The 25503-nt window shown below is 33.9% G+C and overlaps 1 protein-coding gene across 1 annotated transcript in view; it reads right to left on the reverse strand.

The window, feature by feature from the left end:
• Positions 1-218: 218 nt before the first annotated feature.
• LOC138693846 (uncharacterized) overlaps positions 219-25503 on the reverse strand; it is a 31456-nt gene continuing 6171 nt past the window's right edge. Inside the window, exons 3-7 of the mRNA XM_069817669.1 lie at positions 22701-22745; positions 18489-18563; positions 15984-16028; positions 8005-8082; positions 219-293 (exon numbers count right to left, since the gene is read on the reverse strand). Coding sequence (XP_069673770.1) covers positions 219-293; positions 8005-8082; positions 15984-16028; positions 18489-18563; positions 22701-22745 — 318 coding nt within the window. The remainder of the gene's footprint in view (positions 294-8004; positions 8083-15983; positions 16029-18488; positions 18564-22700; positions 22746-25503) is intronic.

Genomic DNA, 25503 nt, shown 5'->3' on the forward strand with positions numbered 1-25503 from the left:
CTTTACAATCAATAGAGAGGAATGAAATTTTGAATTCTATAATGTTGGTGTTCACTTCAGATTGAGGTTCTGGCTGATACGCACATCCATTATCAGGCAGTACATCTCACTTGACGGTATGTGTTAAAGGAAGAACAATTGTTCGTATGCATCTGAAGTCAGATTAGTGTAGCCTAATATGTAGCTAATAGGATATGTATGCAAAGGATCTGGCCACTCTACACCATTATCCCTTGGCCTAGTTGCCTCATAAGTGGTGCCTTGTTGGTATCACTTGTGAGGTTGAAATCTGTCTTCGGACAGTTGACTAAACAACAACAATAAGAATGTGGGTACCTATAGTCGCGACGCTGTTATTTCCGGCGTGACTCCACCTCTTTTCTTACGTCTTAGGAAGTGAAGGCTCTATAAAGTCTAGGTAGGTAGTATCGTTCGCCATTTTTGTTGTTTCGTTCCCGAGCTACCATACGAGGAATCTATTTGCCACACCGTTAAACATTATCATGTCGCAGCTCCTATGATAATAAATCAAACACACTGTAATTCAGCAAATAATTGAGCGGAAAATAACGTCTTCGTGTGCTTTCTGCGAACGCCAACGAAAGAGCCAAAATGGCGGGCGATTATATTAAGTATTTATCGAGCCTTAAGAAATTAATAACGTCTTCATAAGCGAATGACAAGACGCACACGTTTAAATGTAGCCGACCTGCAACGCGATTGGCTGCCGGAAATTAGAGCGACGGGACTATATATTTATGCACTATTGGCGAAACTGACTGCTATCTTCGCCATCTATTCATAGAAGTAATAACTAAAGAAGCCTCATTTACACAAGAAAATTATCGATCAATAATTTTTAGTATGTGTCAGATATCTTTGAACACCAGTGTACCGAAGAAGATGTCGTAATACGTTTCTTTTGGCCAGAGAATATGGAGCAATCAGCAGGACGGTGGATTGAGACCATAACTTAATAATCAATGAATTCTAAAACTGAACTGGGCGAAGAAGAAATTTGCTAAGAATAACTGTATTAATTGAGATGTATAGTAAATTTGTTAAGAAATGTGTTTTTATGTGTTTACTACAAAATGTATTAAAGTTCGATTAATGAATTATCTTGATAAACATTGCTGATTGCTCCATTAAGTGATAATCAATTTGGTTTTCGGAAAAAATTCAGTACAGATAACGCAATATATCAAGTTACTAACAAATTTGTTAGAGAATTTGATCAAGGTAATGTATTGGTATTATCCTGGACATAAGAAAAGCATTTGATACAGTGAAACATGATATCTTAATTGAGAAATTAGACTTATTAGAAATCAAAGGTAATGCTTTAAACTTAATAAAATCGTATCTTAACGACAGAATTAAAATAACGAAAATTCACCATTATTCAAGTGAACCTTCAATTATTTATATAGGTGTTCCCCAAGGCACAGTTCTAGGCCCTATTCCATTTTTAATATATATTAATGACTCATTAAAAATTTACTTACAACAATACAATGGTGTTCACTATTCTTATATAGATAACACAGTTTTAATTTTTGATGGAAAAACCTGGTATGATGCATATAATAATTCAAATAATGGACTTAAATTAATAAAAAAAAATGGTTTGACATAAACTATCTTTCTATCAACGAAAATAAAACCATAATTATTACATTCTCATTATCTGAAAAATGTACTATACCTCCTACATCTATATTAAGTATTAAATTACATAATTCTGATTGTTGTCTTATACAGTGTAAATGTTCCATTATTAAGGAGTCGCTGAAGTTAAGTATTTAGGCATAATTTTCGATAATCATTTAAAATGGAACCAACACATTAATTACCTTTGTAATAAATTACGTAAAATAGTATATTATTTTGTCTTATTGGGGAATTACTTGTCAATAATTTTATTACGCACAATATATTTAACTTTATTTCAATCGGTAATTATGTATGGGATATTAGGATGGGGTAGCTCATTTAAATCCAATTTCAATCCACTTTATTTATTACAGAAGAAAATAATTTAAATATGTCTTCATAAACCTATTGATTTTCGATCTCAAAAATTGTTTTTAAGACTTTAATGTACTTAACATAAGACAAATTTATTATATTGTATTAATAAAATTCATACATAAAAATCGAAATAATTTTGAATTGTATTCTCATAGTTATGACACAAAAGGTATGAATTCTTTACAATTGTTTGAACCAAAATGCAACACTGTTACAGTATTTAATCATAGTAGTAATTTAGGCCCAAGAATATATAACAAATTTATATTTGAATATCCTAATCTTATCAATTCTAATAGTCCTAGTATTAAATTTAAAAAGTTATGTATGGATTTTATAAAAATTGAAAAATTGTAAATTTAAATTTATATATTATAATTGCATAGTAGACATAAGACAAATTGTATTGTATACTTATTAATTTTAATTCAGGAATCCGCTAAAGTTTTTTTTTGTATATATTAGGCTATATTTTATGTTACGATTATTAGCAAAATAAAAATACATAAAAAGAAATAAAATAAAAATAAAATATGTTCAAAATATGTTACGTTAAATATTTTGTTATTTTACTATTATATTGTTAAAGTACTAATGGGATTGGTTAATTAATATTTTAAAATTTAGATTTATAAAAGGATGTCGATAATACGAGTATGTGGAGACTGAGAATACGACATAGAATAGGAAATATTGTAGAATGCTGGGTTTGCGGTGAAAGGCCTACCCTTGGTAGTAAACTATAAATGAATGAATGTATGTATTTATAAATGGAGAAGTGAGAGTACAAAATCGATTTCTTTTTTTTTAAGTCGCTAAACGCAAAGATATAACAAGCTTATATTTAATTAAAATATTATATTTTAATCCATATTTTATTAATTTTTTTACTTAACAGTTTTAAGAAGTACCCACAAAGTAAACTAACACAATAACATTACACATTTTTGTAAAAACAAACTCTATTCTTACAACAATGATAACAGTTGAATAAATTAGGTAAAAAGGAAAACAATCTGCTAAAATAACATGAAATATAATATTTCCACCCTGAATTACTCACACGCAAATTTGTGCCTAAAATACGAAGAGTCTCCTAGTAATAATGAGAACCAACCAAACATTCATATTGTCATCCATTGATAGCGTTCTGCAAACACATCTTTCTCCAATCTTTCCTATTCTTTTTCCATCCTCTTAATCTCCGAATATGGTCCATATAATTTGACATATTCTTCTTCTCTGAACTCTTCTCCCGTTAACCATTCCTTCCAGTAAATCCTTCAGTAGGCAGTTCCTTCTCAGTCAGAGACCCAACCAATCCCTTTTCCTTTTCCTGATCAGTTTCAGCATCATTCTTTCTTCACTCACTTTTTCCAACCCAGCTTCCTTTCTTATTCTGATTGTCCATTTCACATGCTCCATTCTTCTCCATATACACATTTCAAATTCTTTTGGTCGTTTCTCTTCACTTCGTCGTAATGTCTATATTCCAAGTTCGCAGTTTTTCTTCGTAAAGATAAATACGGTAGCTTCCCTTTGCTTTCCGCACACCACTCTCTCTTTAGCACCTTAAAAGCTGCCAGTGGACCCCAACGTGTAGGTGATGAGAGTGCATTTGAGTAATTAGCCCTCCAAGATAAGGAAAATTGTTATGGATTTTCTCAAAACACAGATTCCTCGACAGTTTGTCTTCTCGAAACAGACATTCAATGTAATATGAATTCTCAGTAATGTATTTTTAAAATGCTTTAGCTAATGATAGTATTTCAAAGGTTCAAGACGTCCTTCTTCATGCTGACCATAATCTACTTTGGCCAGGTAATTGTGTTAAATTTTATTTGGATACAGGTTTGATTTTAATATCTCAACTTCAACGTGTTGTCCAATGAAGGTGTCCGCCACTGATAACAGTAGGCCTACTTTGTTGTTTGATTATCTTTAAGCCAACACTCGTTGGGTTGTAATTTTAGATAACATGAAAAGTAATAATTGAAATCAATTTATCCTTAAAATATTATTGCTACAAAATATATGACAACAAAGTAGCTTTTAGATGGCAATAGAATGAATCTTGTGGGCTGTGATCGGAAACGTGAACGCCAAAGTTGAAACTTGGCCAACTCTCCGTTCCCGATCCCGAGCTCTGACAAGCTTTTCGTTAATTGTGAATGCTCACATTTAAATGTACACATTTTAACAATTTTACCGTTTTCGTTTTCAAAGGTTCAAGACGTCCTTCTTCATGCTGACCATAATCTACTTTGGCCAGGTAATTGTGTTAAATTTTATTTGGATACAGGTTTGATTTTAATATCTCAACTTCAACGTGTTGTCCAATGAAGGTGTCCGCCACTGATAACAGTAAGCCTACTTTGTTGTTTGATTATCTTTAAGCCAACACTCGTTGGGTTGTAATTTTAGATAACATGAAAAGTAATAATTGAAATCAATTTATCCTTAAAATATTATTGCTATTTCATTATTACACATTTATTTTAATAATATTCATTTCCTTCTTATTAGAATTAATGATGGTTCACAATAAACCGGGAACGAGAACCAGAATGAAAACGAGAAGCAGATGAAGTGAATATGAAAATGTTTTATTCACAATAAACCGAGAACGTAGACGACTATGCATATCGATATGCATGTCAATAACGATATATAAAGTCGGTATTACGCATTCTGATGTTATTCGTGTATAATTGACCAATGGCATTCTCTCATGAGTACGAGGCAGCCAACGTAAACACAGGTTAACCAACTTCGAAATTTCAACTGAAACATTTCATTAGGTACGGTACTATAAATATGCCCATCCATCTTTATTATCACAACCTATTTTAAATCTACCATAACGTAAAATAATTAGAGAAGAAACATTTGTAATAGAACAAAAATGAACAACAGCAGTTATTGAATTGAAGCATGAATATGTAGTGTGTAATACAACCAATACAGTAATAAAATATGATTCCCTTACGATGGGTGTTCAAAGATGCAGCTATTGATAGCCACGTATTCTCCTTCATTTTCTCATCTTTATACGAGGCGCGCCGCTTATCGTAAACGTAAGGATTTTCCTCAACACTCAATATTAGAATCTCATCAAATAAAACTTGCTCCATGATGCACAGCACAGAACAAAATAATGCATAGGTTATGTCACGGTCTTCTTGCTACAAAATATATGACGACAAAGTAGCTTTTAGATGGCAATAGAATGAATCTTGTGGGCTGTGATCGGAAACGTGAACGCCAAAGTTGAAACTTGGCCAACTCTCCGTTCCCGATCCCGAGCTCCGACAAGCTTTTCGTTAATTGTGAATGCTCACATTTAAATGTACACATTTTAACAAGTTTACCGTTTTCGTTTTCGTTCCGATTCTCGTTTCCGGTTTATTGTGAACCAGCCTTTAGTTTCATTATTACACTTTAAAACTCGGTATCATTCTCGTAGTACAATTCGCCCACTTTTCTTCCATTTTAATCTCCGCTCACGAGTATTTTTATCAGCTTTCTGCGTTGTATTATTAAGTTACGCTTCTTCTAATATGACCAGGGACATCACTTCATTTTTACTTCAATTTTTATTGTACCTGAGTTTTTTAATCTACTTCACTCCCACCCCTTCTACTAGTGAACTTCCACCCGTCTTCCGCACAGAACCAAGGCCGCATATGCAAAGTCGTCTTACGGTCACAGTAAACAGTACTGAGTGAGTGAGTGAGTGAGTGAGTGGGTGAGTGAGTGAGCGAGTGAGTGTGTGGGTGGGTGAGTGAGTGAGTGGGTGGGTGGGTGGGTGAATGAGTGAGTGAGCGAGCGAGCGAGCGAGTGAGTGGGTGAGTGAGTGGGTGGGTGAGTGGATGAGTGAGTGAGTGGATGAGTGAGTGAGTGAGTGAGTGAGTGGGTGAGTGAGTGAGTGGGTGTGTGAGTGAGTGGATGAGTGAGTGGGTGAGTGAGTGGGTGAGTGAGTGGGTGAGTGAGTGAGTGATGTGAGTGAGTGAGTGAGTGAGTGAGTGAGTGAGTGAGTGAGTGAGTGAGTGAGTGGGTGGGTGGGTGGGTGGGTGGGTGGGTGAGTGAGTGAGTGAGTATAGTACGTTCCAGTGAAAAAAGGACATTCATTATTTAATCATATTTTCGTACAGGTACTGTGCGTTCTTTTAGTTACGTCGCATCCCGATTTTCCTCACCCGCTTCCGCTGGGCTGTCCTAGCCCTGTTTTGAAAATATTTTCTGTTAGGAATTGGAAGTCTACGTAATATTATACAACTGCTTAAAATAACTTAAATAAGAGGACCTCGTTAAGTAATTAACTGTCACGTCATTTCTACGATCCAACGACATAAACATTTGGACGGACAGTAGATAGTATGTCTGAGTAAATTTATCTGTGCGGATCGGGCAGAAGTGAATATTGAATTTACAGTACGTAAGGTACTCTTTTATAGAGTAGGTACGGAATTATGACAACATGAGTTACTGGTACGAAGGACGAAACCGGAAATTGGAATTGGGTACAATAGGCTATAGTGCGATAATATGCACAAAAGAATTGAAGCCTCTATCGAAATAAATAGGCACAGTTATTTTGCTCATTTGATGCATTTGCATAATTCATTCGTTAATTTTGTATTATTAAGGGATTATTAAAATTGTTTATAATATATTATTTTAATGTAATTTATTGTAATTAAATCTTTTTCCATAACAAAGGAACAAAATGCTTCTACTGCGGTCAGATGAGATCTCATCAGCTTTCTTGCGTGACCTACATCGATTTGTTCAGATGGAACTTCCTCATCCTTTACCACTGATATGACTTAGCTTAAAACTGTATAGGACTATATAGCCTTGGCGAGGTTAGTTTCTTCGAAGTATTATAAATCCATTATCTTTTTCTTGATCCCATATGTGAAATAATAGTTCATTACATTTTATTAAATCGATACAAAGAACTACGTAGCCTACATGCAACCAAATATATTCATGCAATATTATTATTTGATAAAGCAAATATGTTTATCGTAGAATTTTACCTCTTGATATAAATGATTATTGTTTTCAATTAATGTTTATTAAAATACATCAGCAAAGAGGTTATCAAATAACATTTTCTCCCTTGAAAACTTTAGTAAAATGTTAACAAGAGAATAAATTGTGTGCACTGTCCAGTTCGACAACAGCACTAACCAAGGGAACAAATACAATAATTCCTTATGAAATGTGGAAATCTATTAGAGAAATAACGTCGCAGGTGAATTTCAAAAGCCCTTCCCTACCTGTACGCAACTTCCACCCTAATTCAGTTGCTAGAATTTGGAACTCGCTTCCGAATGATGTAAGGGGTTGTTGGACAATAACTTCATTTAGGCCAAAATTACATAAATTCTTACTTAACAGATTAATTGCTGATTAATATTTGTTACTTATAATGAAACTAACATCTGTGCATTATTATTATTATTATTATCATTAATTTCTCTAAATAGATTTACAAAACCTCTAATGGCAATTACATTAATTTTATCATTATAGAAATATATTTTAGATTTATATATATTTTTTTTTATCCCTGTAACATAGTCCTAGTAAGCTTATATTAAATTCATTTTCATAATTTTACTAGCTATCTCAAATCTCAAATTAATCATAATTGATTGAATTAAATTAGCTCATAAATTAAGTTACTACTTTACCTTATAGGTTTATCTAAATTTAAATAAATATGTAGTCTACTAGTCGTTAAAACTTAACTGAAGAATATAGCTGGAGAACCTTTAAGTGTAGTGTAAATATTTGTAATTTAAATAAGTATTGTATTGATTAAGGCTGGTTGAGTGGAAGAGAAGGCCTTATGGCCTTAACTCTGCCAGCGAAAATAAAACATTATTATTATTATTATTATTATTATTATTATTATTATTATTATTATTAATTCATACAAATGGAAGAGTTACTCACCATCGGACCCCGCACCGATTTTTTGTTGGGCGACATAGGTTGTTCGTTTTCCTTTCCTGCGTTTGCCTCGAAGGTGTCCTGAGAAACGAAATCAATAGAAGATTAGCACGAAATTTACAAAAGCGTGGAATCATCTTTAGGCCTAATGAATTTTCCAGAACGAAATATGCGTATTGCAATAGGGTGCAATGCTGACTTCAGTGTTCTAAACAAGTAACCAATGACCACAAAAAGTTTTATTTGAAAAATGTTGGAGCCTTCAATCAAACCCATAGCGTTCTCTTGTCAAAACATCTTACGAACGAGAAGAGAATGCCTAATAGTAAACAAAAAGAAACTTCAGTCTCAGGAGCGAGAAGTGTCATGGAAATTGGAAAAACCATATCAAAGAAAATTAAATTATCAGATCATAAGAAATCAGACATTTTGACTGTCATAAACATTAATCACATCCCTAAAACATATCAGACTCTTATACTGGGTGTTCAGTTCAAAGTGTGTCATGGCTCGCTGTATGCTGTCATATGGCTAGTCGATGAGCCTAGAGAATTCAATCTTCCTACACTTCCGCAGCAGAGGTGTATTACCTATGAGTGAGAGAAGTTGCATAGCGAGGACGGCGTTCATTCTGAAGAGTACCTACTGATATGTACGGCAACGCCGGTAGTGGCAGGAATGTGAACTGTTTGAAAACATGTACTGAGGTGGGTTTTTTACTTACTGTCAGGATATGGGGAGAGGGTTAAGACGATTTCTTACGTATTTGTTAACATTAACATGGACGGTCAACATAGACACGGAGCATTTGATTTGTGTTGTGGAATGTTGCCGTACGCAACCGATAACAAATACTCTGCGTACGACTTGGCCGCGCAAAACACAGTTCGAAAGAGGTTATGGTAGCACACAGACCGTACAGACCACCATCTGTTGCTACGACGTTCAAGTTACACGTTTTCAAGTTCAGATTGAACCCCTTGATTAATAGGCAACTTCTCTGACATAAAAGCTGAAACTCGCTTCAAATCGCTGATTCACAACAGTGACGTCATGACACACTTTGTAATGAACACCCAGTATTTCTGTGTTCAATATAACATTATCAAATTGAGTAACGTAAAGTGCTTAATAGTTTTTTTTATTATTAATCATATTTCTCAAATATATTTTGCCTAAAATTTATAACCTATCTCTAAGTATTTCTATTGAAATAAAATTGAAGATTTAAAGAATTCATTTCTCTATACTCCTGTAAAAAACACGAACTACAATAGATATTAATAATTCTAATGAAGGCAGCAAAGAAATATATACTGTAATGAGAAGACAGTGGAATAGAATGAAGAGTTTGAGAATTTGGATATAGAAGTGGCAAAAGTGATTTCTGATGAAAAAGTGCCATATTTGAAATTGCTGTCCCCAGATAAAATTGAATAATTAATAAAATACAAGCAACAGGCAAAAGAGAATTAAAACAAAGCTCAGATCATTACTGTTATTATTATTATTATTATTATTATTATTATTATCATCATCATCATTATTACTACCAATTTTATTGGCATTATTGGGACAATCAATGAAGTTTTAGGCGTAATAGATCGGCTATTGATCATATTCTTTATATTCGACAGATATTGAAGGATAATTCGCAATATGAGTTTGCACTACATCAGCTATTTGTAGATTTAGAAAGTCATATGACTCGGTTAAGAGAGGTTTTATATAATACTCTTATTTAATTTACAAGTACTATTCATAAGAAACTAGTAGCATTAATTAAAATAATAAAATTTACAGCAGAGTCATTATCAAAGCTCGGAACTTGGGGACTTGCGTGTCGTGCGCTTGAGTAAGGTTACAGGTACAGCGTACACAAAGCTCACGCTGCAAGAGCTCAGGGACAGTCATGTGTACTAAGAAAGTGGTCACATCGAATGACAGGAAGACGGACGAAGAAACTGTGTCATGTCGAAGCCAATGACATTAAGAGAATTACAGGTAAATGGTATGTCTGAGGAATGAGAAAATACGTGTTATTCGAATGGGTGTTATGGAAGTTTGAAAATACATTTCTTAAATTTTAGGTACAGAATTTCGTGGAGGAATTCTGAGGAGATACATTATTTTCTTCGAATGAAGAGTTTATATTTTGTAAGTTGTGCCACACATAAACTAGAGCTGGAAACGGGCATTCATTGAAAGACATTGCAGTCCTTTAAATTGATGGAAAATTTGTCCATAGCCATGGATCAAGTCGTAGAGGGACCTTCCCTAGTAGTGATACACTAATTGAAAACTATTTGCGAGAAAAATTTAGGATATAAGTTACTCATCTTTCTCAGATACGAGATCTGCTGAAAATCGAACAGGAAACAGTGACAGTGAAAATATTCAGTATTTTATTTAGGCCCAAGACTTTATAATAAAATTTCAAAACATTTTCCAAATTTGAAATTTTTTAAAATTGAAACTTTTAAAAAAGAAATTTGTAAAATTATCCATGATATATAATAGTAACAAATGTACTTTTTTACCTTTTATTTCTATCGACTATATTCATGTTTTTATTGAATATTACTGGCTTCTGTCGGATTGTCAATTTATATTAAATGTGTATTTTTCTCTCGTTTACTCTTTCTTCTTTATTCTTGCTCTTGTGTTGTATTTATTGGTTTGAATTAAGTTACTTACTGTATTTAGTAAACTGTCCTTGTAAATTTTATGTTATATTATTCACTAAGACCACACAGTACACGTGCCTGGCTCTTACGGTAGTGGCTAGAAACATTTTTATTTTATAAATGCAATTTGTACTCACTAGGTAGCTAGTTAAAATAAATAAAATAAAAAAATTTTAAGTTTCCTCCCGTCACTTCATATGACGTGGAAATAAGTTTCCTTTGTTTCAAATCATGTTTAACTAAGAGACGAAGAATTTATGGGTTCAAAAATCTTCGAATGCATGTAGTCATACACTGTAATAAAATGTACAGAGCAGAACTGTAAATTTGATGTATTTTGCATGTTTATTTATATATATGCTATAAAATTAGGTGTTTCAACCTATCATAATATTACATTATGTTGTTCCAGCCAGGAACCACTTTTATAGCAGACCTGACAGTACCTCTGTGCTGGAAGCGGGAGTTTGTTGACATTGAAGTCCGGTCGCTTAGCCAAGTTCAAAGACATAAGTCCCCAAGTTCCGAGCTTTGGTCATTATAATAGGTCAGCTTCTGTCCGACGCTTTTCAAATTCACTGCGGTGTAAATCAAGAGATGCACAATAACCCTTATACTTTCAACTTGTTGTGATATACGCCATTATGCAAGTCCAAGGAAATCTGGTTGGTTTAGAATTGAACGGTCTTTATTAATGCGGATGACGTGAATGTGTTAGGAGAAAATCTATAATCGATTAGGGAAGACACGGGAAATTTACTTGAAACAAGTAAGGAGATACGTTTGGACTTGGCCACATCAAACATCCCGCACTTCCAAATTACACTTTCTTCACTCCAAGCATGGCGCAGTTCCGGTTACTTTTGGGTCCACCCTCGTATGTGGATATCGGATGCTTTCAACAAGAAGGTGCCACATGCCACGCACCAAACGAATCCATGAAGCTAATTGAATGTTTCATTGACGACCGGATAATTTCCAAGAAAATGTGGCCACTGACAAGGGAAGGGTTTCGGCTCAAACAGGAATTTCGTATCCAAAATTTGTATACAGGCCCATCTTTACATCTCTGTAAAGCTCCCAAAAGCATTCGTTTTTGTAATGTGTGGTTTGTCTGTTAGAGCACTGTACAAGTTGAGGGGTAGGGAGAGCACTGCACAAGTTAAGGGGATGGGACACCTTACCCGTAAGCCTAGCCTAGCCTAGAAGCTAATGCGCGTGGTAAAATGTTTAAAGCCCATTTAAGAACATTTATCTCCAACGTTCTGTCTGAAAATATTGCAGGTAATCAAAACTGTACACTGTTGTATGAGTCACTGAATGCGCACAAGGACGCAACCTTAATAAATTAATCATTCCAAGGCTAGGATATGGAATGTATGATCATTCCACCTAAAAAAGTAAATATATCCAGCCTCTGAATATCTATTTACTTAGACAATACAAAATATATGCTCGGAGGATAACAGATTACATAAGGACTCTTGCTGAGAATCCAGTACTTAACTTGGGAAATCGAGTGTTTATAATGAAAACGCACTCTGTTATTCATAACCAGTTGTCTGCTCCAGTGTACTGACCTATGCTTCTGTATTCCCGGCTGTCAGCTGGTTACGTGGATTGTGAACAAGTCTCGGAGTTCAAAAATGTAATTCAGGTGGCATTTGATTGTTCAGCACTGGAGTGTGGTTCAGAAGATTGTTGAGGTGTGCTTCTGCGTGTTGTGCTTATTGCTCTGCTCCATGCTGTTTCATGCATTTTATAGAGAATCCTCACGTACATTTTCAAAGAAGTGTACCAACCAAACGAAGAGTTACACAAATGAATGCTTTTACGGTCTTTGTACAATGTTAATATAGCCTATGTTTTTCTCCAGGTTATGAAGGTTAATAGTGCAAACTTTGGTACATATCAGTCAAAGCGTGTAGATCTGTATAGATAACTTTCACTTTTACCATATATATTAAGATTTCAGTATAATTGTATTTTGATTTTTTTTTATTATTTATGTAGTAAAACTCTCCTTGTGGCGGACTAAAATAAAATAACGTACCTAAAATAATGTAAATAAATTATCAAAATAATAAAAAAAGAGGAGTAAACTGAGCTTCGAACCTGTGACCCCATACACTAAAGCCGCTCACATTACCACGACGATACAGAGAACTACGTATCGAAGAGATTGAATTAATGTATTAGGAATGCTTTCATATTTGCTATATTATGTTTGATTTTGAATTTTTAAAAATTAAACAAAAATGTGTTTTATGCCATTTGGTATTGTATATTATTGCCCATGATACATTCAATCAAGAGATCGTCCCTCATTTACGTAGTTTTAATTTAATATTATTTTATTTTATATTTCAATAACAATATGGCCGCTTTTACAACGGAAGAAGACATGGCTGGATGACGTCAATAAAAAAACAATTGATTGTAGATTAGGCCATTTTACTATGATAAATGCCATTTTTCGTTCTAATTTTTATTGTTTTCAATAATTTAACGTCCATCTGTCCAATTTTAATGTAGCCTATGTTCTTCTCCGGGTTATGAATATTAAATGTGCAAACTTTGGCAAATATCAGTCAAAGCTTGTAGATTCGTATTGAGTACACACATACATACATACATACATACATACATACATACATACATACATACATACATACATACATACATACATACATACATACATACATACACACATTGACTTTTATATATAAGATTATTAATATTATTATTATTATTATTATTATTATTATTATTATTATTATTATTATTAACATTTTTCAATTATAAATTGTTTAAAATTTATAAGTCAGACTATCTCTAAGTACTTCTGTTCAAATAAAATTCAAGAAAAAGGAAATTCATTCCCCTATATACTGCTGTAACCTGCACAAACTACAAATGATGTTAATAACCCTAAAGACGACAGCAAAGGGATATAGTGCATTGTAAAGAAAACAGTGGAACAGGACGAAGGCCTTGAAAATTGGTTGAAAACGAGGCAATAGTGATTTCCGACGAAACAGTGTCATATTTCAAATTTCTGTCTCCAGATAAAATTGAATAATTCATAAATGACGAGCACCAGGCAAAAGAGAATTAAAAAGGTGGCACAGTTTATTAATGTTACCACCACCACCACCACCACCAACACCAACGTCTTTTTGTTGGATCAGTAGAAGAGAAGGCCTTACGGCCAGATAAAATAAATGATTATTATTATTATTATTATTATTATTATTATTATTATTATTATTAGTAGTAGTAGAAGTAGTAGTAGTAGTAGTAGTAGTAGTAGTAGTAGTAGTAGTAGTAGTAGTAGTAGTAGTAGTAGTAGTAGTAGTAGTAGTAGTAGTAGTATTATATTATGTTTATTATTTTATTATTATATTATTATTATCATTATTATTATTATTATTATTATTAATATTTTTATTATTATTATTGGTACCTATAAATGTGGTTTGAGGTGTAATCGATCGGCTTTTGATAGGATTCTTTGCTTAATTTCACAGAGCACGAAAATTAGAAAGTAAAATTGAACAATTTAACAAGAAAATTTATTTTTTAAATAACACAATACGTTTAAATGAAATAATACTTTATGCTATTTATGATGTTATTCAGTATCCAGCTTGTCGAACTTATTACATCAGTAATGAAAGTATTTAATGAAGCTTAGTAAATAATATGTGATTCCAATAAAATAACAGAGATTTTGTCATGCGTCTCAAATTTATTCAAAAGCAGAGGCAGGGGCAGAGAAGGCCTGGCGGTCATATATCTACCAGGTTAAATAATTAAACACTAACGGTCTTACTAATAAAGACTCTATATGCAGACGTTTAACTGTCTGATACAATGAGCAGCGCCACCGGCGTGGCTCAGTCGGTTAACGCGCTTGCCTGCCGGTCTGAAGTTGCGTTCGGGCGCGGATTCGATCCCCGCTTGGGCCGATTACCTGGTTGGGTTTTCTCCGAGGTTTTCCCCAACCGTAATGTGAATACAAGGTAATCTATGGCGAATCCTCGGCCTCATCTCGCCAAATATCATCTCGACATCACCAATCTCATCGACGCTAAATAACCTAGTAGTTGATACAGCGTCGTTAAATAACCAACTAAAATTAAAAAAAAAGCAATGAGTAGCTCGTTTATAAGTCGTGTGTAAATTCCTTACTAATAATCACTACATACGTCGTGTATAACAGTATAGCTGTTACACAGCTACGTCATTACTTCATTACGAAAGTAATAGAACATCTGAGGTTCTCTATTGAATCCGGTAGAGCGCTCTAGTGTGCCGTGTTAAGTATCGATAGTACAACTAGCTCTGATCGATTACCACACTATATTTTAGTCAAAGAGTACAAGCTACAGCAATATTATTCCTATTATTCTGTGTTCTTTGGTTTGTTCTTCTGCGGTTACAAGGCAACCATCATCATTAAATGACTGTCGACACGAACAGCTGTTAGAGGGGCGGCCAATTTTTCTCTATATACAACGCTTAATCAAGGGGTTTTCGTGTATATAACTACTGAAAAGGAATTCCCATTGTATACTTACAGCATGTTTATACACCCATCGCTTATGCAAGGGTTATTAGTAACGTTTTCTGTCTCAATTCTGCATACGCCTAGTTTAGAAACTACACACGGTTTATTAGTAAGACCGTAATACTAATACAAAAACACTAATACTAATACAATCTATAACTTATCTGTCACATTATTTAATAAAAATAAACCAAATCTACACGTTCTCTTCCCTTAACATTTTTACCATAATATAGACTATATTAAGAGATGCTTAATAACAGACAATGATTCACGTTAGAGATATTTATGGTAAGGTGGATATACATTCTATTATTCCACATTCAACGATCTTATCAAGAAATATCGAGGATGGAGAAAGCAAAACACGTGCTGAAATTATTCCAAAATTAAAAGAATCAATGGAAAAATTGTCATTTCTTTATAAAATTAATATTTTTTAATCTTATCTAGAATTTACACCTTGGTTTCTTTCATATATTTAAAAAATGAGACAATTACTCATTGTATCCATTGTGGAGACTGAAAAAAAAATTGAGATTTTTCAAGTAAGGCATATAGTCCGAAACCAGTATCAACACCCGTGTTCTAAAATGAAAATAATTTTGAAATTTTTTCTTTCAATAGACCCATTTGGTATGGGAGCCAGTGGTACTAATATTAAGGAAGAGCCTCTAAGCTTTATAATATAATACTGCTTGAATACATATATAGTTACTTACATCTTCGAGTAAGTTTGTTTCTCCTTTTGATCGATGTAATTTAACCTAGAAAAGGAAAAAAAACTATTAAAATTAATGTTAAAAACATAGTACTGCGTCGGTAATTACCAGCAGTACTTATTGATTTATCACTAATGCTAATAAGAACAAACCAAGGAAACAATGTAGGCTACTGCCATGTTCGTCTGACAAACTGTCAAGAAATCCTTACATCTACGCATATAACATATACATCCAGGATGAATACTAAATGCCGTCTTCGAAGACTAGGTCGTAATAGGCCACATCAAAGCATTCATAAATAAGATAGGAAGGTCTTTTCCACTCCGATCTCACAACTAACACTCTGTATGCATTTGTGGATTCGCCCATACGTGCTACATGACCTGCCCATCTCACACGACTAGATTTAATGTTGCTATTTAAGTCAGGTGAAAATACTATGCGTGCAGTTCTGCGTTGTAACTTCCTGTATTCTCCTGCAACTTCATCCCTCTTAGCCTCAAATATTTTCCTAAACCCTTATTCTCAAACACCCTTAATCTCTGTTTCTCTCTCTAAGCGAGAGTCCAAGTCTGACAATCATACAGAACAGCTGGTAACATAACTGGTTTATAAATACGATGTAAGAGTAATGGAAAGGAGAAAAATTCTCTCCGGCGCCGGGATTTGAACCCAGGTTTTCAGCTCTACGTGCTGATGCTTTATCCAATAAACCACACCGGATACCACACCGACGTCGGAGAGAATCGTCTCAGATTAAGCTCCAACTCTTGGGTTCCCTCTAGTGGCCGCCCTCTGCACTACGTCATAAAGTCTATGAACGTAGGACCGAAGTCCACACATGTGTTGAGGTGCACTCGTTATGAGTGACTAGTTGGCCGGGATCCGACGGAATAAGCGCCGTCTTAAATCACGAAGTGATTTACGCATATCATATATATTATTTTAATGTACCGAAGTGCATATGATATTTCCATGCAGATATTCTGCGTCATCATTCGATGTAAAAGTAATGGAACGGAGAAAAGTTCACCTCAACACATGTGTGGACTTCGGTCCCACGTTCATAGACTCTATGACGTAGTGCAGAGGACGGCTACTAGAGGAAACCCAAAAGTTGGCGCTTAATCTGACGCGGTGGTATCCGGTGTGGCTTAGTGGATCAAGCATCAGCACGTAGAGCTGAAAACCCGGGTTCAAATCCCGACGCCGGAGAGAATTTTTCTCCTTTCCATTAATCTTACATCGCATGATGACGCAGAATATCTGCATGGAAATATCATATGTACTTCGGTACATTAAAATAATACATATGGTTTATAAATGCTAACTTTCAGATTTTTTAGACTCAGACGAGATGACAAAAGCTGCTGAACCGAATAATAACAAACATTTCCTATAATTTATTCTGTGTTTTATTTCCTCTCGAGTGTCATTTAAATTTGTTATTTTCTCTAAGATATTTGAAATTTTCCACCTTTTTCGGAGAATAAATCTCCAAGTTTTATATTTCCATTTCGTGCAATATTCTGGTCACGATACGTATTCATTCCCCTTGTCTTTTCGGGATTTACTTCCACACCTATCGCTTTACTTGCTTCAAGTAAAATTTCCGTGTTTTTCGTAATATTTTGTGGATTTTCTCTTAACATATTCACGTCATTCGAATGGACAAGAAGCTGATGTTACCCGTTCAATTCCAAATCCTGTATGTTATTCTGAACTTTCCTCTTGGAATATTCTAGAGCGAAGGAATATAACGCTTCTATTGCACTCAGATGAATTCTAATCTGCCTTTTTCGTGGCGCACATCGATTTGTTTAGATAGAACTTAATCATCCTTTATCACAAGCTCCAGTTGATTGCAGTAGCGGGGTTTTGAGCAAGTAATCTCAACTAGTTTTATTGATCACTGATATGACTCTGCTTAAAGCTGTGTATTTGGCCTTTGTGGAGGTAATTTTTCGAAGTATTACGAAATCCACGATTTCGTTATTTATACCGTATGTGAAGTAGTAGTTCGTTACAATTTATGACATCGATAGAAATAACCCCATACAACTAAAAATTATTCATGCAGTTTTTTTTATAAGGCAAATATATGTCTTAAAATTGCACCTCTTGTTGTAATGATTACGGCATTAAATGTATCCTTTTTCAAATATATCTCCAAAGAGGTTTGCCCTTGAAATCATTACTCATCATCAATATCATCAACAGTATGGCTTTGGCCTTTGGCTCTTCCGGCTTCAAGTATTGTGCTTACATGAAATATTATAGTAATATGGCCTATTAAAATTGTACTGAGTTTTTATAAAATGTTAAAATTTACAGTTCAAAAGACTGAAATATTATTCAATATTAATTAAATTGATCTCTCCATCGTTTACATGGACGTCCTTGGTCTCTTCTGCCCTTCTGCCGCAGGTGAATTCTAAATGATTCTCCCAAACTATACGCATATTCCACGTCAATTCATGTATATATGAAAAATTTACTTACCCCCTGATCACTGGACGTGGACGCTCGCTGGTCAGCGTATTCTGTCGCTTTCTGATGTCGCAAATTGGGGGATTGCTGCAAAACGAAGTGAAGAATATCAGGCATTGTACAAAAACATGAAAAACGTCTTCAGGCCAAACAATTTTCCTGACCGAAATATAAGTACTCATTGTGGTAAAGTGGAATGTAGACTTCAGCGTTCTCAAAAAATATCTAATGACCAGAAAAAAGGTTTTATTGGGAAAGTGCTGGTGCATTCAATTAATGCCATAGTGTTTTCTCGTCAAAACATCTTACGAACAAGATGATATATGCCAATAGTAAACAAAAAGAAACCTCAGTCTCAGCAACGAAACGTGTCATGCAAATTGAAGCAAACACATCACAGAAAATGAAATCATCAAATAGCAAGAAGTCTCACATCATGACTCTCACAGACATTAATCAAATACATAAAACATACTGCATAAAGACTTTCAAGCCATCCTAGCATTATAAACAGATTGTTACTACGTCGAAAGTTGTGCGTAATTGCCTTTATGTGGCACGCGTGCCGATAAAAGCAATGTCGTATTTGCTATAATGTAATACCGGAACGCTTGCTATCTTCGTTTTCCATTCTACGCGCAAAGTAACAGGAAATGAATTGCAGGACAGAAAGTAACGTAACATTTATTTTCAATCTTTAACACTTTTGTATAAATTTTGTAATATCATATAACACAGTTCTGTGGGTCCGACAATTTTTAGTAGCTTATTTTACGACGCTTTATCAACATCTCAGGTTATTTAGCGTCTGAATGAAAATATGATAATGACGATAAAATGAGTGCGGAGTCTCGCACCCAAAGTTACCCAGCATTTGCTCATATTCGGTTGAGGGAAAACACCGGAAAATAAACTCAACGAAGTAACTTGCCTCGACCGGAAGTCGAAACTGGACCACCTGATTTCGTGGCCAGACACGCTAACCGTTACTCCGCGGTTGTGGACGAGAATCTACATTAACAAAATAAAGGAACATTTGTGATGTAACCTACAAGGTCGTCCATTACTCTTTGCTGCATGTAAAAGCGAGGTGTAACTAATCGATAACAATATATTATTTCAATTTGTCAGCTATGGATCCCGAATAGAATATCTTTCATATGTTTTTTCCCACAATTTATAATGCTAAAATGCCTTAAATGTATTGTATCAACTCGTAGATAATCTTATTATGAAATTCATGAATATTGTAGCACTCATTATCGTTCGTGCGACAAACATTCATCATGCCATAAACATCAAGATTACCCATTTGTTGCATAAATAACTATTATATTTTATTGTTCAATATAAGAATCTTCAAATTGAGTAACGTAAAGTGTTTGTTATTGATATTTATATTTTTCAATTACAATTTGCTTAAAATTTACAACTCAGACTATCTCTAAGTATTTCGGTTCAAATAAAGTTGAAGAAAAAGGAAAATCATTCCGCTATAATTATATTGCAGTAACCAATACAAAATACAAATGATATTAATATCCCTAAACACGACAGCATAGGCATATATTGCGTTGTAAAGAAAAACATTGGAACTGGACGAAGGGCTTGAAAATTTGGTTGAAAGCGAGGCAAAAGTGATTACCGGGCTAAAAAGTATCATACTTCAAATTTCTGTCTCAAGATAAAATTGAATAATTCATAAACAACGAGCACCAGCCAAAGAGAATTAAAAAGGAAGCACAGATTTAGTACTGTTATTATTTTATTATTATTATTATTATTTCTATTATTATTTTTATAATGTATTATTATTATTATTACTATTACTATTTTACTTTTTGTTCGTTGAGTGGAAGAGAAGACCTACGGCAGGTATGCTCAAAATTGTAAAAGCGCCGATTACACGGATGATGCTGCACTGCATAACACACACAGCGTACGGACTGGGCTCCGCAACTATATTGCAGCACCGACCGTGGCATAGCTCTCACTGTCTTACAAATACGGATAAGAAACTGAATTTGAAAAAGGAAAGAGTATACACTGCAATATTCAGTTATTACATTATTTATTATATTTTATACAGTTATGATACTATTATATCATAAATAATGTTATTTTCATATTCCACATTCAACATGTGTATTCTTTTCTGCAAGTAATCGGAAATCTATTTCCAACTAATTTACTGCAATGCACAAAAGATTCTCATCTGTTAATCGGGATCTACGTTTGGATATTTGGATTTAGCAACCTTCATTCTCGAAAATAATTGTTTGCACACATATTTCGAGTGACAGCGAATAAGCTCATCTTGGGTTATTGCGTTTTGTTCATTTTTTAACACTTCTATGCTTGGCAAGTCATATTCTCTGCATTTAGTTCAGAATAATTCTGCGTTACTTTGTAGATCAATTAACTCGTCCTGGAACTGCACTCTCACAGATTGTACTAAATTTACTATGAAATATTAACAAAAAGATTAATATCACTTTCCGTACGTCTAAAATCATTAAATCTATGTTCTGTGAATTCACATTTGTGCTGTTCCAGTACAGAGATGTAATTAACTATATTTTGTTCAGGCACCATACATCTCTTTAGAAGTTCACCATCCGTGAAGGCTTTTTAGTGCCTTAGCTAATTCCCAACATACTACATAACTTGCTCCTAAACAAAGACTCTGAACTGTTCGACTCTCTTCAATGTTTGGCCTATCATGAAGTGCTTTCAATTTTTGAAACTTTATTGCACGTTGGACCCCTGAAAAATTATTTTATCATAACATATATTTCTATTGGAATAAAATCACCACAATAACAATAGTTGTAGTAGTAATAACAATAACAATAATAATAATAATAATAATAATAATAATAATAATAATAATAATGTTGATATATGAATAGGCCTACATATTACAGAAAACAGCTTCCCTGTCACTTCGGCATGTTCTGGATGGCAGAGCGTATAATGTTTTATGTTGCTCAGTAGTATTCCTGACAATACCTTACAACATAGTAAACACTTTACGTTTTCACAACAAAAATAGTCTTCCTCCCACACTGTACGGAATGATCGTTTGCTTACAGAAGGTTTTGACTGTGTCATTGTCCCGCACAGTTCGTGCGTTCACTAAGTACTTGAGCTGCCTTCCGCAGTCATCCGTCGAGCTTCGAACGGGGAACAGCACGCTCTACATTCGAAGGTTGCGATTACAGAACGTAATCGGGAGTCAGAGAATGAGCATACCTGGGCTACGGCATTAACACTGCTAGCTAAAATAAATTATTATTATTATTATTATTATTATTATTATTATTATTATTATTATTATTATTATTTATTGTTGTTATTGGGCACTATAAATTTGTTTTACGCATAATCGAACGGCTATTAGTCAGATTCTTTGTTTTATTCCACAGATCACGAAAATTAGAAAGTAATATTGAACAATGAAACAATAAAATTTAATTTTTAAATAACACAATTCTTTAAATCAAGTAATACCTTATATTATGTATTATGTTATTCAACATCCATCTTGTCGCACTTGTTACATCAGTAATGAAGATATTTAATGAAGCTTAGTAAATATGTGATTGTTTATAAATAACAGAGATTTTGTGATGCGACTCAAATTTATTCAAAAGCAGACAATCTGTATCAGTCACATCGTTTAATAAAAATAACCCAAATCTACATGATCTCTTCCCTTAACATTTTTACCATAATGTAGGCTATTTAAGAGATGCTTAATAACAGACAATGATTGACGTTAGATATATTTATGGTAAGGTGGAAGTACATTCTATTATTCCACATTCAACGATCTTATCAAGAAATATCGAGGATGGAGAAAGCAAAATACGTGCTGAAATTATTCCAAAATTAAAAGAATCAATGGAAAAATTGTCATTTCTTTATAAAATTAATATCTTTTAATCTTATCTAGAATATACACCTTGGTTTCTTTCATATATTTAAAAAAAAGAGACAATTACTCATTGCACTCATTGTAGAGACTGAAAAAAATTGATATTTTTCAAGTAAGGCATATAGTTCGAAACCGGTATCAACACCCGTGTTCTAAAATGAAAACAATTTTGAAAATTTTTCTTTCAATATACCCATTTGGTATGGGAGCCAGTGGTACTAATATTAAGGAAGAGCCTCTAAGCTTTATAATATACTACTACTTGAATACATATATATAGTTACTTCTTCCAACAGGTTCGTCTCCGCTTTTGTGCGGTGAAGATGAATCTAGAAAAGGAAAAATAAAAACTATTAAAATTAATGTTAAAAACATAGTACTGCGTCGGTAATTGCCAGCAGTACTTATTGATTTATCACTAATGCTAATAAGAACAAACCAAGGAAACAATGTAGGCTACTGCCATGTTCGTCTGACAAACTGTCGAGAAATCCTTAGATGTACGCATATAACATATACATCCAGGATGAATAATAAATGCCTTCTTCGAAGACCAGGTCGTAATAGGCCACATCAAAGCATTCATAAATAAGATAGGAAGCAATACTCTATTTTGCTATTTTCCCCAATTGTCTATAGGATCAAATATTATTTCCGTGTGAAACGCTTTTGTATTGAAGCTTTCAGTTCAGACTGTGACTCCGACTTGTCCATATCAAACATCCCGCACTTCGAAATTACACTTTCTTGCTCCAAGCATGACGCACACAGTTTTACTAGGATTCAGTCCACATCAGAAGCTGATTAAAGTGAGCTATATCTTGAACTTTTCCTATTGTTGGTTTGGAATATATTATTTAATTAAAAAACACATAATGCATAGTATATTGTTTCTACTTTGATAATAGAGACGTAAGTAGTTTAACAAACAGCCATGTCTTCACTCATGTAAAATTGAACAAGCACGTTTAACCATATGTTTGAAAAAGGCATTCCCTGTCAAAACTGGATATGGTATTGAACATTTTTTTAAACAAAAATGAATGATAAAATTGATCTATTATTATTATTTGCGGTTTGTTTAAGAAATAATTCATAAACACACTCTAAATCTGAAAATTTTTAGCAGCACGAAGAGGTTTTTCGGAGCTTGCGTAACTTCCAAAACCTTCTCATGTAAAGACGCAAACTTGCATACATATCAGCTTATGGCTCCCCATCACAGAGAGTGCATGACCTGTTATATCCTCTTCGAGGAGATTCGATTTTGTAAGTTGTAAGTATTATTATTATTATTATTATTATTATTATTATTATTATTATTATTATTATTAAGAAACTAGTGAAGGGCTTTGTGTGGAGTGTGGTATTGTATGGGGCAGAAACATGGACATTACGATTAAGAAACAAATAGAAGCATTTGTTTGAAATTTGAATATCTACAAGAATGAAGAGTGTGAAGTGTGTAGACAGAATAAGAAATGAAGTTGTGTTGGAAAAAGTGGGTGAAGACAGACTGATACTGATACTGATCAGAAAGAGAAAAAGGAATTGGTTGAATCACTGGATGAAAAAAAAAACTGGCTACTGAAGGAAGGAATGGGGAATGGGAAACGGGAAAAGAGTTCGGGGCAAATGAAGATTTCAGATGATAGACGATATTAAAATATATGGATCATTATGCGAAGGCTAAGAGGAAGGGAGAAAATACGAAAGATTGTGGAATGCTGGGATTGCAGTGAAAGACCTGCCCGGAGTCAGAACATGTATGTATGTATGCATGTATGTATGTATGTATGTATCTATATATATATATATATATATATATATATATATATATATATGTATATAAGTATGTATGCATGCAGGTATGCATGTATGTATGTACGTATGTATGTATTTATGTATGTAGCCTACGTATATACCATTATCATTGTCAGTTTTATTGTTATTACCGTAAACTGGGGTTACTTTGAACACAGAGAAAACTTTGACCATTTTTTTCAGAAAATCACATTTAGGCTTCTACATGCTGCACTTGTTATAGATGGAGGTAAATTTGGTATGAGAATGATTTTATGATAATTTACCTCCATCTATAACAAATGCAACATGTAGAAACCTAAATATGATTTTCTGAAAAAAAAAAATGGTCAGAGTTTCCTCTGTGTTCAAAGTAACCCCAGTTTACGGTACTTACAAATGGCTTTCAAGGAATCCGCAGCTGCATTGCCGCCCTCATATAAGCCAGCCATCTGTCCCTATCCTGTGCAATGTTAATCAAGTCTCCAACATCACAATACATTTTCATATTATCCTCTCATCTGTGACTCGGATTCCCAAAAGGTGTTTTCCCCTCCGGTCTCACAACTAACACTCTATATGCATTTCTGGATTCGCCCATACGTGCTACATGCCATACCCATCTCAAACGTCTGGATTTAATGTTCCTAATTATGTCAGGTGAAGAATTCAATGCGTGCAGTTCTGCGTTGTGTAACTTTCTCCATTCTCCTGTAACTTCACCCCTCTTAGCCCCAAATATTTTCCTAATAACCTTATTCCCAAACACCCTTAATCTCTGTTTCTCTCTCTAAGTGAGAGTTCAAGTCTCACAACCATACAGAACAACCGGTAATATAACTCGTCTATAAATTCTAGCCTTCAGATTTTTTAACCGCAGACTAGATGACAAAAGCTCCTCAACCGAATAATAACAAGCACTTCCAACATTTCTTCTGCGTTTTATTTCCCCTCGAGTGTCATTTATATTTTTTACTGTTCATTCAAGATATTTGAAATTTTCCTCCTCTTCAGAATATAAATTTCCAAGCTTTATTTTCCATTTTGTACAATATTCTGGTCACGAAACATAATCATATCCTTTGTCTTTCATGGATATACTTCCAAACCAATCGCTTTACTTGCTTCAAGTAAACATTTTCTTGTTTTCCCTAATCCCTTGTGGATTTTCTCTTAACATATTCACGTCTTTCCAATAGACAAGAAGCTGATGGTTACCCTTCCACTCCAAATTCAAAAAATGTCTAATGACAAGAAACAATTTTTTTTGGAAAAGTGCTGGTG

Source organism: Periplaneta americana, unplaced genomic scaffold, assembly GCF_040183065.1.
Source record: "Periplaneta americana isolate PAMFEO1 unplaced genomic scaffold, P.americana_PAMFEO1_priV1 scaffold_23, whole genome shotgun sequence".
NCBI classification, from domain to species: Eukaryota; Metazoa; Arthropoda; class Insecta; order Blattodea; family Blattidae; genus Periplaneta; species Periplaneta americana.